Raw genomic sequence first — 17,390 nt, 5'->3', positions numbered from 1 at the left:
TTAGGCCTGGAGTCAGTCATCAAGAGGAGGAGGGTATGTAACAGCACAAAAACATGGGCTGTGATGGCACTGATAATAATCATGAGCAAATCCCTTTGAAGAACTTTCACTGAGTATAAACAATGCATAAAATTTGTGGATGAGTTTCTAGAAAAAGAACAATGTGTGTTGCATGTAAGTGGAAGGAGCAAAATCAACACTAAACATGAGGGCTTCCATCATGCTGAGAAATAAAAGTAGTCAGACGCACAAAATGCCAACATATGAATCATTTCTAAGTTAATTGAGTGTAAGAACACACTCAAAAGAAGCCCTGCATTTGAAACAACACAATTAGATGGATTAGAAGAGCTGGGAAAATTCCACATTTGTCACAGAGTTCCTTTGAGCTTTCACCTTGTGATCAGAGGCATCATTTAGACAAAGAACAAAAGACAGCAAATATTTTGGGAAGGAGAGAAAAAGTGGTCTGTGTAGTGAGTTGCAAGAGTGAAACTGAGTGGGGCGGTGCGCCGAAAGGGCCCGCTGGTGTGGGCTACAGTTTGCAGTGCATAGCAGCCGAGATCTATGAATACAGATCAGGGGAGATGTGAGGGAATTTTACAGCAGGTATTGTCTGTCACTCACCCCGTCTGTCTATGTGATCACTGCCTCCTCGGCGGCTGTTTCATCTTCAGCTCTCTCACACTCGCAGTCACACACACACACGCGCGCACACACACGAACACACACACACACACACACACACACACACACACACACACTCCTCCCAGCGCTACCAAAGAAGACCTGGTGCTGTGGTGTGCCCTTGCCAAAAAGTGACAGGTGTTCCAATAGGAAAACCAAAAATCAAAGGGCCATGATTCCTATTATACGTTGTGATACCCTGCTTATGTCTGGGTTTGTATAAGTTACTGACATCTGGATTTGACTGAGAATATAAAACCCACATGAGGCAGATTCTGAAAACAAAAATTAGCCGTGACGTGAAAATTTAGATATGCTCACAAATCTAAATGTGAGGTTTATTTATTAATTTTTTTGTATACATAATATATAAAAGTGTGATTTATCAAAACTCTTTTTTTATTCTTTTTTTTCTCACAATAGGGAGAAAAAGCTGCCAGTTGTGTGCCTGCATGGCCTGGAGCCCTTTAACACACACTGTGAATTATGCCTGCAGTGAACATAAACACAGATTTTACAGCAAAACAGTGTTGTATATACACACACAGGCTTGAAACACCCGCTCCTTCTCTCATTTAACAACATTACTGCTGAGATGAACCTTGCTGCATCTCTCCGACACATCATGCACTGCCTCGGCGAAAACAAACATGTTGATAAGATAGATGAACAACATTAAAAGTGAAACACAGAACAACGAAAAAGGGCAGACTTTTCACAAGCGGTGCCACAACACACAGTCAGCTTGAACGAGTGTTTGTTTTTGCATGGGAGCGTCGGTGTTGATTTCTAGAACGAGGAGAGCAAAAACACACATAAAGCTGCCCAACTGTTCAATCACAGTGCTCTGCAAATGGGAATGGGCCTGCAGTCTCAATTAGCTAAGTGTAGCAGGCAGCTGTTGTGTGGCCGATGGAGTGCATCGTTAATTCTGTAAATATAGCTTCCCTCATCTGTCTGAGAATCACCCACTCAGGCCACATTTAGGCCAGATGAGCAACAGCTTCGCCAATGTCTGGTAAACTTGGCAAAAAAAAAAAAGTGAATGACTCAACAGAGCGGGGAGAAAATGTAAATGTTCCTTTTGAGGGATCTAATTTTTCTTTTGAATAGACACAGTACAAAGTTGCCAACCTCACTACAAGGTTTGCATGTAAGGGAAAATGAAGCAGCATTTTAAAAAATAGAAGTTATTGTTGTCTGTTCATGTTCCAGTTGTAGCACCTTTTATCCAAACTGAACAACAATGTGAAAAATAAATGCTGTGCTCTTTCAGGAGCAGTGCACCATTGAAACTGATGGTTTAGCACTTGCATTGTTCTTTAAAGTTGGAGCAGAGCAGCAACAACATTCTGGCTCTTCTTTTATGGGCTATCAATAATCTTTTTCTGACACATTATTTGCTGGGCTGGAAGAAAATAGGGAGCAGCATGGTCAGTGGTTCACCACAAAGACTTCTGGGAGCTGGCGAGAGCAGTGTGCGTGGGCGATGCATCCACCCTGGGACCCTGCCAGGATGTCTTTTTGACCAGGCTGCTGGAGCACTAAGGACCAGTGACAGAGCTGGACACAGCCTTTGGGGAAAACAGACAGAAGCAATTAGATGACATGACAGTTATGAAGATGATTCTTTGGCAGGTTCAGAGCTCAGTTTAGTGTTATTCAAAACAGTTTTGGCAGCATACTAGTAATTTAGCAGCTTGCTAAACATTAACATTTTTGAAATGCTTGCAACATACAATTTTATATATATATATATATATATATATATATATATATATATATATATATATATATATATATGCGCGTGTGTGTGTTCCTCATGACTTAGCAGTTGTTCTTGCTCTTGATAACCTCCACTAGAATGCTCTTTTCCATTTCTTCTCATTGCTGCTATTTTTCCCTTGATAGCAATATTGCTGGTGTAAAGAATTTTACACCCCCCACCCCCACCCCCCCACCCCAGCACAGCTAAGGCTTTTGGGGAAATTAAATAACCTGAGGATTGAGCTACTTTAGGAAGCTCAATTAACATATTTGCCTCTAGAGGAAAATATTGCCTCAAGTTGAATGGACGGTAATTTTACGCATGGATTTTTCCATCTTAATTCTCACAGCTTTGAATAATCCTGAGAATTTGTTTTACAGAACAAGGGGTTTTAACGTTCTGCACTGAAGATGGGGTGGGTACATTTTTTGAGAGCTGTGTGTCAAAACAAATAACACAGCATCTCAAAGGGTCATACATTCAGTTTTGTTAATTGAACATGATTCAGTGATTCAATCCAGCATTATAGTTAAAAAAAAAACAAAAACAAAAACTGAAGCTTCCCTGGAGCAAGGTACAATTTCTTAAAAATCTAATTTATGGTGCCTCATTATGACATGTTGTATATTGACCATTGCAATTTTAGACAGTCTTCCAGTCTGGCTGTACTCTCCAGTGTCCCTGCACAAAAATAATAATCCAAGATATCCATGTTACACCCCAAAACTATTAATCCAAGTTCTAAAGTTTGAGTTTTTAATTATTTGTGTGTATTTCTCTGCCGTCATTCAAACATAAAATGGGGGTCAAATTACCATTCCAATCTTGGTGCGCCTTCCACGTGCTATGTTTAAATCCCACTGTGCACAAAGATCAAACACTTAAAAAAGTTGGGATAACCTTTATTACTTCTCATTAGTGGGTATCCTGATGCGCACTGACAAGTTTAACAGTTGCTGCGGTCAGCTGCTGATGCCTCGAAATGGCCTGGCCCTTTGTGAAATTGGCTGACCAGACAGTGAAATAGTCCCCAAGTCTGGTCTAGTGTGGCTTAGCATGAACTCCATTTGCGCTGTCGCCTCTAGGCCCGAACAAAAAGGGAGTTTTAAAAATGGGCTTTAAGTCTCCAACGGCTCGGCTGACATCCACTACTACAGATCATTAAGGCTCCACAGCTACTCCCTCTCCAGCCTCAAACACACCAGTGGAGTCATTAAAGGCAATGTGTAATTAAAGTTGGAATAAACAAAGGCTTTTCTGCAGGTCTTTTATTTCTCCCTCAACCATGTGTACATCTCTCTCTCATTTTCACACATGCTTTCTCTTTATCTCCCTCTTTCCATTCCTTTTTTTTTTCTCTCTCTCTGTGTCTCAGAGTTGACACATAAGAGAGGAAATTCTCATTGGCTCCCATGGTGGTGGTAGGCATGGACGAAGGCCCTCAGCCTAATTAGAAAACTAAATACTCTGAGTAATGCCTAACCCCTGGGAATACAACTGCCATATCTCTTACACATGTGATGTGGAAGGACCCAAAATGCCACTGGGGTGTCTCGCTGAAATATCCTGTGCTGTTCCACTTTGCACAGCTGTCCACACAGACTCATGCACTTAAGACAGGCTCGCTTTCATAGTTAAAATAGAAATTTGTGTCCTAAGTGCCGCAACACAGCTAATGCTAAATATTTAATTCCCGTGGGTGCTAATTATGGTTGAGTACTGGCAACATGGATTCCCTTTTTTCACTCCGTATAACAACTGTAAAAGCAATTTAAGCATTTTTCAATTAATTAAACACATAGTCTTCCAGTAACCTCTTGTCATTTTGCCCTCCAGGACCATAGCTAATTTGTGTAGAATAGAAACTGGAAAGGGGAAGGAGTGGGGGTGGGAGCCATTTTCATCTTTGCAAAATGCTCCTACAAAGGAATTAAAAGGGGAAAACACACAATTTTTATGAGAGTTTAAAAAGATCACAGTCTATTCTTCTCTTTCAAAGAGCCTGTAGTACTCTAAGTGTAGTTTTGAATGTTATGAACCTACATATCAGATGATTGTAACCACAAGCACCAGCCCCCATTATGTTATCAAAGCAGTGGAAGATAGTCTGGCCATGAAGCTAATCCCTGATGTATTTTTAGTCACAACTGACTGATGAAGTGAAATTACTACATCAGTGATAAAATGGGACTCTCTGAAAAGCTTATACAAGATCATGCAGCAACTGAGAGAGCTCTTTGAGCTTCTGCAAGTCTAAATGAACCTTTGCAACAGTGGTGAAGTATATGGCAATATGGTAAAATGACTAGTGGTAAAATTAAGATAACGATACATTATGCATTGATAATATGCGGAAAGGATAATTTCCACTATAAAGTTCAGTTTCATTGTGCCAGTGGACCAGCTAAAAATATAGAACAACCTGATTTCATTTATTCATAAAAAAGAAAAAAAGGAAAAAAAAATCTATCACATTTTTTGTGATAAAAATAAATTTTTTTAATATAAAAAAAAGTCCACAATGATGGTAAATCGTATTAAACTTCATATACTGTACACAGTCATGTATAATATTCACCATTATATAGATATATATATGCCTTCAGGGTGCGTGTATGTATGCACATGTATATGAGTCATTAGGAGGGGCAGTGACACACCCATCCTCTTATAAAGGCCCCTGTCATCGAAAGAGATCAGAAGCAGGCTGTGAAATCTAGCTAATAGTCATTATGGGATGCTGGTCCCTGCACACTCTATACCTGCTTGCCAAGGCGGCTCCATCACACTTCATATTTGCATTGTGTCATCTTATCAGCATTCACCCAGACAGAGGACAGATCTCATTGCAGAATGACAGCTGCATTACTAATATCAATAAATAAGACTGAGGGAAAGGAGAGAATTAGATGTCTGCTACTCTTCAAAAAAAAAAAAAAAACACACACAAATTATACAACTGTCCAAAAATGGAGATACAACTGTGTGGCATTAAAAATAGCTGGAAAAATCATATTTTCTCCTGATGCAAAATTTATGTTCAGAATCTTTGTAGAGGGCCCCAGCATGTGGTGCCCACCCCCCTGTTCCAAGCGGCGAGGAAGAGTGAACTCTTAAGAACCCTGTGTGCTCAGTCACTTCTGGGCCCATGCAGTCAATAAGGCTATTTCTGATCTCCGGATGGCTAGGGTTTCAAAGCCTGTTTAAATGGGCTCCCACAAAGCCGGAAGCACCAACCTCAGTCTTCTCCCTTCCTGTCTTTCTCCCTCTCTTTTTCCCCCTCCCCCCCCCCCCCAACTCTTTCTCTAAATATTGAGAGGGAGCTCAGCTTGCCTTTCCCCTTGGTAAAGAGAAAGGGGAAAGAGGAGCAGGCGGGGGGGGGGGCCTCTCCTTCCACATGCACGGTGGTGAGGAAAGACAGGGAAGCGTAGGGTCAGGGCTCCCAGTGCTAAGCTGTGAAAGGCAAACGTTTGGCAGAGTAATTACACGCCGCACTGCTCTGGGAGTGATTAGTGATAGTTGTCTGTTCAAAGTGTTTGGAGCTCACAGCCTTTATGGGCTACGCTTGCCTTCCCTTTGCTTAATGTTTAGATTGCATTTGCATCAGGAAGAGAGTTGCATGTGTCAACATAAACAGTGTGCCTATGAAGCTCACCAAGTGTGCACTTGCTTATCTTGCTTATTATATTATTATCCAGGAAAGACTGTTACATTATTGTGGCGCACCTCTCACAGTTTATCTGTGTTGCTTGCGTTATCTGAGACTGAATTATAATTTGGCATTCATAAGTCAAAATTCTTTTTGAATTTTTTGAAACAAACAAAAAAATTCAGTTCAGAATCTTCTGTTAAAAACTAACAGTAACATTGTACACTATGATACTAACCTGTTCTTGAATGTTATGTCTCGACTTGGTGCAACAAAATCCTTTCCTTTCACTGGTCAGGTGATATTGCGGTGCACTGCAATCAGCATGCTCAGGTGGTATAGCCCAACCTTCCCGCCTTTGATGTCCTTGCTGTGTTTATGTTCGATAGCCATTCTGCTCCACCACAGTCTGCAGATGTGACTGCAAGCAGTAAGGTGAGCTGCAACACTCCTGAGTAACATCCACTTGTAAAGCATACCCTGACGGAGGGTGTGGCAAGAGCAGAAGGGTGCACAAACAACAGGAACAAGCAGATGTGAGGAACAGTAGAAGAGATGTAGAATTAGGAAATTAATGATGTTTGCATCAGACATATTTTAATATCAGTAGTCATTCCAGACTGGACTCCTTTTTTTTGTCAAATGAAAGCACTTGTGGCAGATTTAGCCTTTCAGTAACAGTACTGTGCAGAAACACTTCTTCTTCTTCTGTTTAGTGTTATTATTACAATTCTTATCATTTATCTTATCTTTAAATTTAAAAAAAAAAGAAAAAGAAAACTCTGGCTCCTTGTAAGGGTAATTTTATTTAATTTTATTCTATTGAAAACATGAGGCATACTTATAATAATTTTTAATCCTACTTATATCCTTTTGGGTCCTAAAAAAAAAAATGCCTGAACAAATCAGAATCACATGTATCAAAGGGATGATGGGTATCGTATTTCAACACCTTCTGAACTTAATCCCAACACAGGGGCCAGCTAACAGAGGCTTGATACCTGGGTGGCAAAGTAGAGCAGAAACAAACACAGCCGTGGAAAGAAAAGGAAATACCTAAGGGACTTTCTGGGATTGGTGAAGAGGTAAGATAGTACCTGTAGTGCAATCCCTTCCAAATCTGCACCAGGTGTCAGGCATTAAGGAGAGCATCTCCGCTTTGGATTTCCACGTCTGGCTCAATAACCCAGGGCAGTGTGTCAGATGTTGGACAAAATGGTTACTTTCCGAGAAGAAGAGGCAGAAGAAAAGAAAGATCTGAGGCACGGCATGTTACAGAGAAGGATTCTGGTGACAAAAATAATTTTTTACCTTGTTAATTTAAAAAAAACAAAATGTTATATACCTTCGTGTGGGAGTAATGTCATAATATTGCAATGATTCTCATCATTGTTTGACATTTAAATATTCAATTACATGTGAAATTACTCTCCAGAGAACACAGTATATCACTAAAACTGCAATGAGACAATAAAATATGGGAAGCGAAGCTGAACACTTTGCCTTTTAATGAGTTAAAATAGATTAAGGATTATAATACACTGTTATCCCACTGAGATTTTTAGTTAACTACAAAGACAAGCAAGTATTGCCTATTCCCCATGTGATAATACAAAGAGAGCAGTATACTATAGAATGCTTAGCTTGATATTAATATTACACTCTTAATAATGAAGACAAGCTCTAAATTGAACACCTGGCAACTTCTCAATTTAAAGCAAGTAAGCATTTTGCATGTGCAATTGTCCTGAAACAAAACAGTGACAGCAGACTTCTTCAGTACCAAGAGAGTGAGAGGAACATAGAGCCATGTTGGCATTGTTGTTTCCACATATTATACATGACACACAGAATAAAAGGCGCTGATTGTAAGATGTTTAAATGTATCAGAGGCATGGGAGAGGAAACTTAATACCTCAGCAATGGGAGATGGAGAATGCGACCGGGCACGTGCGGAATGCAGAGTGGCAGGAGGAAAGCAGCAATCTAAATTTCTAATGCTGAGGATGCTTCCCATTCCGTGTTTATGAAACATGGCTACCGGGACTACAAAGGTAAGAGGATACAGCATCAAAGCCTGCCCTGACAAAAACAAAAAAGCAACAATGCTGCAGTGGAATGCACGACAGAACATAATACTCCACCTCCTCCTTCTCCTCTCCCCTAAGCAGTCTCATTTGATTACAGTGCAGCAGGCCCCAAATCAACCCCTAAGTCCCAGTTCTCACTCCCCGCTGGTGCTGTGAGTAGGAGGTAGAACACAACTTGCCAAAGTGGCTGGGAAGCAGATGAGGAGAGGTGATGTTGCGGAGGAGAATCTCTCATTCTGAGAACAAAAGAACACAGGAACGGGTAAGCGAAGGTGTCCGCGGCAGGGGTGGAAAGTGGCTGTCGTCTTGGGTTTGGTGACTGAGGCGGACACTGCATGTCTGATGATGACGAGGCAATGTATCGTTTACAGGCTCCCTCAGCAGAAGCCCCTTGCATGTCCGTCTCCAGCCACAGAGTTCGCCCTCTACTTAAGGCAACAAGAGTCAGGCTCAGCATTACAAGCCTATTAAAAGATACTTTTAATTATGCCCTGCTCTCCTGGGATCACTTCTTCCATGAACTCTGTGTTTCTTTGGCATGTGCACTTAGGAATGGCATAACCAGAAGCACGTGTTGTTTTTTTTTCCCTCCAATTAAAGGGCATGTTGACAGATTAAGGCTGCTTCTGGTTTGTGCTCCACTAACGCGTTTAGGGAAGATGATGAACGTGGAGGGGGAAGGATGGGGGCTTGAAGAGAGAGAAAGAGAGAGACAGATAGAGAGAGGGACTGATATAAGAGAAAAGGAGAGAAAGAACATGCACATGAACCCTGAGGGATTAATGTGTTTACATTACCTGGGCTGTGATCTATCACCAACCTCGTCAACTTCTATTATGCATCACATACATAAGCAAGCAACAGACCTGGGAGCCCCTGCAACTCACTCATACTATTTCAATTGGATTAAGTCAGTGCAAATATCTAGGGCACAGCTCCCACACTGTGGTTTTAGCATTCTAGTTGTCATTTGATTTGTATGTTGTATCAGTTTACCTTTGTACAGGTGATACAGAAATGCCTCCTACATGTCTCAAGAGCTTTTAAGTAGCAAGAGTCTTAGATATTGCCATATGGCGCCTATAGCACCCTCACCATATTTAGCCAAGAGTCAGGCAAGACAAGAGTCAAGTATGGAAACTCTCAGATCATAATCAAAATACACAGGTAAACACCAGTGAGAGGAAAAGGGAAATGTTGAGTGTGCTGATTCACCATCTGTGCTACTAACTAACATGAGGTGTATTTTGTCCCAGCTGCACTTGCAGGTCTGCAAAATACTCAGTTGGAGAGGTTTACCATCACTGCAGTGGAGCCTGCAACAGGGCTCATATTCACACTCTGGCTTCATTAGATCCAATCAATATTCATTTACTCACTGAGCCTATTGACTCATTTCTGAAATAATACTTCAGGTCATTCGTCTTGTCATGGAACAGGGAGAATTATCCCTTTTATACCAACCCCCATTTGGAAAAAGGAGGCATGGGGTGAGCCTGGATACACCCTATGGATACAACTGTAAATAAATATTTTTGATAAAACACAGAAAAATCAATGGGTGCTTCCTGTGATCCATCTCAAGCAAATCAATCATCATCTGTGCAGCTGGCAGTGTATTGCAGGAGGATGGCGTGGCAGTGAGAGAGGGGTGTAATCTTCGTCTGATATCTCTCATTTTGGAATCGCTTCCCATAATAGGGTCATCATTTCATCACTTAGCCAATCCAGAGGCCTGCCATTCAGCCTTGCGGGGATCATGGGGAGTAGGGAGAAGAGGGGGGGCTGACATACCCCATCAGGAGGAAACCGAAGACACACACACACTCACTCCATACATCTTCATTCAGGTCAATAAAAGAAAAAGAGATCACAAGAACAGAAAGAAGATCAGAAAATAGATTCTCTCCCCTGAAAGCCATATTGAATTATTGTGCTTCATGTAAATTGTATGATTATTAAAGTCAAATCAAGCCATCAAATCTTGGGTATCAGTTTGTGTGAGTAAAACTGGTGATACTTATTGAGTAAAACATTAAGGCATTCTATCTAGACAGTCACAGGAATAGCAATAATGTATCATTTATGAAAACTGGAAAAGAGCAAACTAAATGATCTAAAACTGACAAATTATTACAGCTATAAATACAGAGATAAACGTTCTATTTGACTATATATGCACCTGTGTTCATTAATTATCATCTCAAAAGATAAACAAAGTGATTTTACTTAAGCTGTTTTTGCAAGAGTGCTTGTGTGTTTGGAGGTTAGGGTGCGTTTCATTGACTGCTTGGTGACTTCCTCAACATGGATCTGGGATTCAAAAACAAAAACAAAGTCAATTTTTATTTTGTAATGCATTTAGGAAAAATAACACCAGTAACACCTTATTAAGAGTAAATTTAGCACTAAAAAATTAAAAAATGCAACAACAATTTTGGTCATGCCTATTACTTTTCAAAATACATACACAAAAAGGGGGATTTTCTGATCTATAATACAAAAAATAATAATAGTCAATCATATGCCAGTTGTTTAGTCAAGTAGCATAGTGCACATATGTTTAATCATTTAACAACCCTTCCTTTTGAAAAGAGAGAAAAAAAAGAAAAAGCAAGGTCAAAAATAAATTACATCCATTATTTGCAGCAGATCTCCCCACAGCATTTGGAGCGAAAACTGTTTTGAATTTCAATTGGCTTCCAAGTGGCAAAAGCCCTCAGCTAATACATCAAAGAAAAATTGGTGTCAACTAATCGGTTTAGGACACAGATTTAGAATGGTTAAAAATCCCATGAATACTTCAAGCATTTTTCTGTATACCACTAAAGGCTTGGGAGCAGTACAGCTGACCTTGTGCGCTCCAGAAACCTGTCTGCCACTCGACATTAACTGACTGTTTAACTCACCCAGCCACGCAATTAGTCCGCCACAACGCATACTGTTGTGTAATAATAGCTTCTATATCCAATTTAGATTACGCTTGCTCCCTCAGGCATTTTAAGTGGCATGCATCATCTTTCATTCAATTCTTCTTTGCCACTTAAAAACGTTTCCATGCGTCAAAACGGAGGCAGTTCACTCAGGGGGGGAAGAAGTGATCGCGAATAGGAAGAGACAAAGTCAGATAATGTCATAATACTTAAACTATAGATTAAGATTAACCCCCGGAATATTGCGAACACCTCTACCTTTCCGCGTTAATAAATAAATAAAATAAAATGAAACAAAACAAAAAAAGCAAAACTGTACTCACCTATACCTCCTCCTTTATCAGGGCAGTGCTGAGAGGCGGGAGCAGTTGCCATAACCCTACTCCTATTATAGGCTCCGTGATCTCAAATTATGGGTCCTCCTCCTACTTCAGAGCGCAACTCTGAACCAAAACGCATTAAGGAGGAACACATGACACAGACCCTTCATCCGAGGCCCTCAAAACTTTTTCGCATATCTCATGAAATAAATAGACAAATTAAATATTTCGGGATGAAACAGCCCACAAGGCACAATATTCCAGTTATGGAACTTTTATAGCTCATGGCACACAATCAGCTCACCATTAAATAAATTTACCTGTGTCTAATAATGAGATAATGTGGCTGTTTCACGGTGTTGTTTTCTTTTAACTTTAACACAAATAAAAAAAAAAAAAAAAGTACTATATTAGTGATTCAACTTGCCCTTCTTGTAGCTGTTATTATGAGAAAAGTTCTAGTAATTACTTGACTGTCTAATCACTACAGAGCGCTGTGAAACTAGGGCTCATGGTATCACTGTCATCTGATTAGGCTATACTGTAGGATCGCTTTGTGTATCCATCCTTCTCTTTTTTTCCCCCCCTCTTTCTCTCCCTCGTAAGTCTGAGTCTGCTCCCACTGTACCAGCGTCATCATTCTTTGCTCTCTAGAGGTTTTCGGAACGCAAGAAACACGTGACAGCGTGTGCACATACACTCTTTAGCAGCGCCTACAGCGATCCCTTTCGGCTTATCTGAGACTTGAACTGGAAAGTCACCAGAATGAGAATGGTTTTTAGATGTCTGAAACATAATAAACAATATTATAAAATTCGGATAATACTTTTAAGCCAAGTTAATACTACATACTTGCGAAAGAACGAGATTTCTTCCCAAGTATTCAATAATAATAATGATGATGATGATAATATTAATAATAATGATAGCAACTGTTGTGTGCTTTACAACTGTATCGTTATTAAATTTATTAAACTAATTAACGATAAAGAAGAATATTAAATACTGTTTAGAATTTCAGCATATAAATGCATCTGCAGCGACTAAATGAGATTACAGCTATATGCCCAGTGAGATTTGATGTTGTTGGCACGGACCTGCCCTGGTTTGAGGTTTCAGGACTTCCTGAGAGTGTAGCCTATCCAACTGGTCCATTTCTGGATAATTTGCAAAAAGCTATTTAGTCGTGATCGCGCCGTGGAAAAACAACACTTCTACAATCAGAACATAAAAACGCCGATATGAAGAAAAAAAAAGTTTGCTCACCTACAAAACTATTCTCACATAGTTGTCGCTCGAGCACAATTTGCGCCATCTTACTTTTACTTTTGAGATGTCACAGGCTATACTGTGTCTTACCAATGTAACATGCGCCGTGCGCAAGAGAGTCGACTTGCACAATTGTAGTAATCCATTTGCAACCCCAACTGCCGATTTTAACGCAAGGCGCACGGAGATCGCGCGGCGTCAGTCTGTTGATTTAACGCACGTATGTGAAATGAGGACATTTTTAAGCACAAAGAAAGAATAACAAAAAGAGAGCACTGCGGTGGACCGTCTTTTTTAATTCCTGCTGGTATCTTGCGAGCCCATATCCTGGCATACAACAGCCGACTTGTTATTGATCAAGTGTGAAAGTGACGGCTTCCTATTTGGAAGAAAAAGAAGAAAGTTAGGAGTTGACAGACTCGCATGGTGTCGCCATCCAAAGGGGGGGCTGCAAGGCGCACTTGAGACTTACTGCAACAAGCCTTGTTAAAGAAGAAAAAATAGAGAAATAGAGAATGAGAAGGGTTGTTAGTTAACGCAACAGAAAGGAGGGGGTGCTGGAGAGAGAGAGAGAGAGAGAGAAAGAGAGAGAGAGCGAGAGAGCATGGATTTGGGCAGGGCTGTGGTTACCCAGCATAAGCTTGCCTTTTCCTTCGGTGACTACACCCCGAGAGGAGGAGCGTAGAGTGCAGCGTAGTAGGCGTCAGGATCCTCAATTTCCAACTTAGCATCTTGGCAGGACATTTTCCCAAGCAAAGCCCCCGTCCGACTGGCAAAGAAAAAAAAAAAAAAAAAAAAAAAAAACTTCTGCATGGGCATGAGAGCGACGGTTCAACTCAGATAAGGGAGCAGCAGAAAAACAAAACAAGACCAAACCTCCGGCGGACAGTGGCTGACTGGCTGGCTGGCAGCTACCAAAAAAAAAAAAAAAGAAATCCAACCAATATCCAAGCCTGTTTTTATCTAAAAAAAAATTACTTTTTGCCTTCACGATTGCCATTTAGAAGGGGGGACAGAGAGCGGGACTGCAGACAGCTCTATGCGCTCCGACATCAGCGCATGAGAAAATAAAGGGGGGAAAGTGCACAAGTTAGGTGGCTTATACTCTCCAGGCTCCAGCATGGCATATCCTCAGGGCTACTTGTACCAGCCGTCCGCTTCATTAGCCCTGTATTCGTGCCCCGCGTACAGCACCAGTGTTCTATCGGGACCCAGAACCGAGGAACTTGGGAGATCCTCTTCGGGATCTGCGTTTGCGCCATATGCCGGATCTACTGCGTTCACCAGCGCCTCGCCAGGCTACAACTCCCACTTGCCATATAGTGCAGACGCAGCGGCAGCTGCCACGTTCACCTCATATGTGGTGAGTACACTAAAGGTGATTATTCAATCTAATAGGTAGCAAAAGCGAGGGAATTAACTCGTTATAGAACCCTTAGGTGTGTGTTGCGCAGTCGGAGTCAAGCCACTGAGAAGAAATGTGCGTCACTGAAAAGTACATGGATAGAAAAGTACAGAATTCCATGTCCAGAAAACATAATGCTTAGTAAATGCAACAAATCTAAAAGAGCCGTGCGCTATTACAGTTCTGAAGTTAAAAGCAGTTTTTTAATTGGACAATGCCTTAGCGAAGCTTCTAAGCTCCTGATTCATCTAAACGCGCCGTGTGCGGCAGCTTAGGTCACTGTTTTTGTTTCTTATAAACCTAGTAGATGGCCCAAATATAAAACTTACATACTTAAGGTTGTGGGGGGTAAAAAAAATAAGAAAATTTTTATTTGATTTTCCTCATATTCTCTGTGAGTGATCTCTCACAAACTAAGTAATGCACACTGGTTTTATGGGCCCATTTACCACTGTTCAAAGATTCATCGCGGTATAATAGACAAGGAAAAAATAATTTTAGGGGCACCATATATAATATTTTTTACGTTATTCTAACTGTTCTGTTTCAGTAGCAGCAGTAAGAGTCACGGCAATTTGGCATCAAGATAACAAAAATAAAATAAAATAAAATAAAAGACCGAAGCCGAAATCCAATTTCAAATATCCAGTTGAGTTCAAAACCATTCCATAAACATTAACTCCAAACTTGAACGACTGGATTAAAGCCAGTGCATTGCGCGTTTAAGAGTGTGTGCTTGCGTGACTCTTCGTGCGCGTGTTTATGTGTGGAGTCGTGTACGTGTGTTTACCTTTGTGTGCCGCAAGTCCAAGTATTTTGCAGCAGTTTAAAGAATAACAGAACTTTTGCACACTTTCTCATTTTTATCACAGAGTTCTCCCTATGACCACACTACGGGAATGGCGGGCTCAATAGGATACCATCCTTATGCAGCACCCTTGGGCACCTACCCTTACGGTGACCCGGCATACCGTAAAAATGCAACCCGGGACGCCACCGCCACCCTCAAGGCCTGGCTCAACGAGCACCGCAAAAATCCCTACCCTACCAAGGGCGAGAAGATAATGCTGGCCATCATTACCAAAATGACCCTCACCCAGGTGTCCACCTGGTTCGCCAACGCCAGGAGGAGGTTAAAGAAGGAGAACAAAATGACCTGGACTCCTCGGAACCGGAGCGAGGACGAGGAGGAGGACGAAAATATTGATTTGGAGAAAAATGACGACGACGAGCCAAACAAGCCCACAGATAAGGGAGACTCCACAGACACGGAAGCAGGTCGGTGGTGCAGAAAAAAAAAGAGGGGGGCAAAGAAAAAAAAATCATCAATTTTTCATCGCAGTCTTTCCACTCTGGGTGCAAAATTGATTGCTGGTTAATGGTTGTATATTATTTATAATGGGACAATTGCTTTAAATAATAATCACCTTGAACTCCCCTCGTTTGACTTTTCAGAGGCTGAAATTGCTGGTGACGCAAATTATTTAGCACTCAATTTATCTTTAACTGCATAATAAGGTTGCAGCTGGTGAATTGCACTGGGTATTCCGCTAAAATTCCGATTATTCTGTTGAACGCTTCTTATCGTCACAACAGATATTTTGATATATTAACCCATTAAATATATTTCTAATGTAAAATAATCGGTGTAGTGCATGCTCAGACTTTAATTCGTGTTATATGAACTTACAATTCACAATTATGGGGAGTTAATTTTCCTTTTTAGACTGTCACATGTTTATGAGGATGTTTTATAGCACAATTACTGTTTGTAAGAGAAAAGTGCAAAGGTACTCAAATATTTTTACACATCCACGTTCAGTTTGCATCTGTGTTTAATTCTTTGATAATCATCTAAAACACATGGTGCAGTTTTATGAACATTTTAATGCTTATTAGGAAGTAATGCTGGTTTTCTTGTGTGTGTGTTTTAGATCACAAACTTCTAAACCCAGGGGACATAGGCTGTGACAGATTTAAAGAAGAAAACCACAGCAAAGACACGGATCACCTTCTGAGTGACGCGGAGTTAAAAGACCAGGAGGAGCGGACTACAGAGCTGTTGCCGGATTCTGCAAAACCAACCACGTCGTCTCCCTCAGCGATACCCCGGGGGAACCAGCTTGCGCAACAAGACAAGCCGTCAGATTTGAGCCATGCATCGGGTACGGTCACCAGCAACGTGACCTCTGTTATCCACTCGCCCCCCTCCGCGCCTAAACCCAAACTCTGGTCCCTTGCGGAAATCGCCACGTCCTCAGACAGGTGTAAGGGCAGCGGCGAGGTGTCACAGTCTTGCCCTGGTCTGGGTCAGAGCACTGTAATGGGCACTAGCGCTTCTCCATCACGGTCCTCCCCTCAGTGCCCGCTCCCCAACAGCACAGTCCTATCCAGGCCTCTGTACTACACCTCCCCCTTCTACCCCGGCTACACGAACTATGGTGGCAGTTTTGGACACCTTCACAGTAACCACGGCTCGGTAACCACGGGCTCCACGGCACATTTCAATGGATTAAACCAGACTGTGTTAAATAGAGCTGAGGCTTTGGTAAGGGAGAGCCAGAAAGTCAGAGGCCAAACGCAGGTAGATCTTTGTAAAGAGTCCCCATATGAACTAAAGAAAGGTATGTCGAACATTTAATACCTGAATATTTTTCATTCACCACGGACATTTATTTATTTTGGTTGCATTAAAAAAAAAAAAAAAAAAAAAAAAAGGAAGAAAAGAAAAAAAGAGCAATGATGAAGCAAATTCTGAGAACAGTTATTTTCTGAGTAAATGCTTATCCTCATTTTTTTTTTTTTTTTTTTTTTTAAGTTTCTGAATGGTTAATCCTAAAATGTAACAAGAATGGTCTTAATCGCTGCAGCCGCCTGAGTCTATTTGTATTAAAGACTAACATGTATATTTAATGTAGCATTTTTGTATTTAAAATGGACAACACACTATCTTTGAAGTAAATTATGGATAAAAATATATATATATATATTTGTGCAGCGATTATTTTTGGGGAGCAGTTCGTATTGCTGATATGTGTTTAAAATGCTTAAGTGTCAATTAATCTATGCGAAATTATAATTCAATTTGTCGTGACAGATGATTATATATATATATATATATATATATATATATATATATATATATATATATATATATATATATATATATATATATATATATATATATATATCATGGTAAGATCTCAAACAAACTTGAAAGAAATGGGCCAGTATTCAAGTGGGAAAAGGGGGATGTTGGAATATTTGAA

The 17,390-nt window shown here is 40.7% G+C and overlaps 1 protein-coding gene and 1 long non-coding RNA gene across 3 annotated transcripts; one reads left to right on the top strand and one right to left on the bottom strand.

The window, feature by feature from the left end:
* Positions 1-1,119: 1,119 nt before the first annotated feature.
* Positions 1,120-10,600, bottom strand: LOC115778304 (uncharacterized). 2 transcript variants are annotated; one of them, XR_004019766.1, is made up of 3 exons: positions 8,020-10,600; positions 7,202-7,326; positions 1,120-2,261 (listed from the first exon to the last, which is right to left on the bottom strand). It is a non-coding gene; the product is annotated as an uncharacterized LOC115778304 (long non-coding RNA). The 2 variants fall into 2 exon arrangements; XR_004019767.1 differs by lacking the exon at positions 1,120-2,261 and adding an exon at positions 6,157-6,584.
* Positions 10,601-13,428: 2,828 nt separating this feature from the next.
* irx5a (iroquois homeobox 5a) lies at positions 13,429-16,839 on the top strand. Its single transcript, XM_030726372.1, has 3 exons — positions 13,429-14,079; positions 14,994-15,399; positions 16,056-16,839. The coding sequence occupies exons 1-3, from the start codon at positions 13,837-13,839 to the stop codon at positions 16,760-16,762; spliced, it is 1,356 nt and encodes a 451-aa protein (XP_030582232.1). The 5' UTR covers positions 13,429-13,836; the 3' UTR covers positions 16,763-16,839.
* The last annotated feature ends 551 nt before the right edge of the window (positions 16,840-17,390 follow it).

This window comes from Archocentrus centrarchus, chromosome 3 (genome assembly GCF_007364275.1).
Source record: "Archocentrus centrarchus isolate MPI-CPG fArcCen1 chromosome 3, fArcCen1, whole genome shotgun sequence".
NCBI lineage: Eukaryota > Metazoa > Chordata > Actinopteri > Cichliformes > Cichlidae > Archocentrus > Archocentrus centrarchus.
The sequence above is the reverse complement of the archived record's forward strand: the minus strand, read 5'-3'. Positions and strand labels throughout refer to the sequence as shown.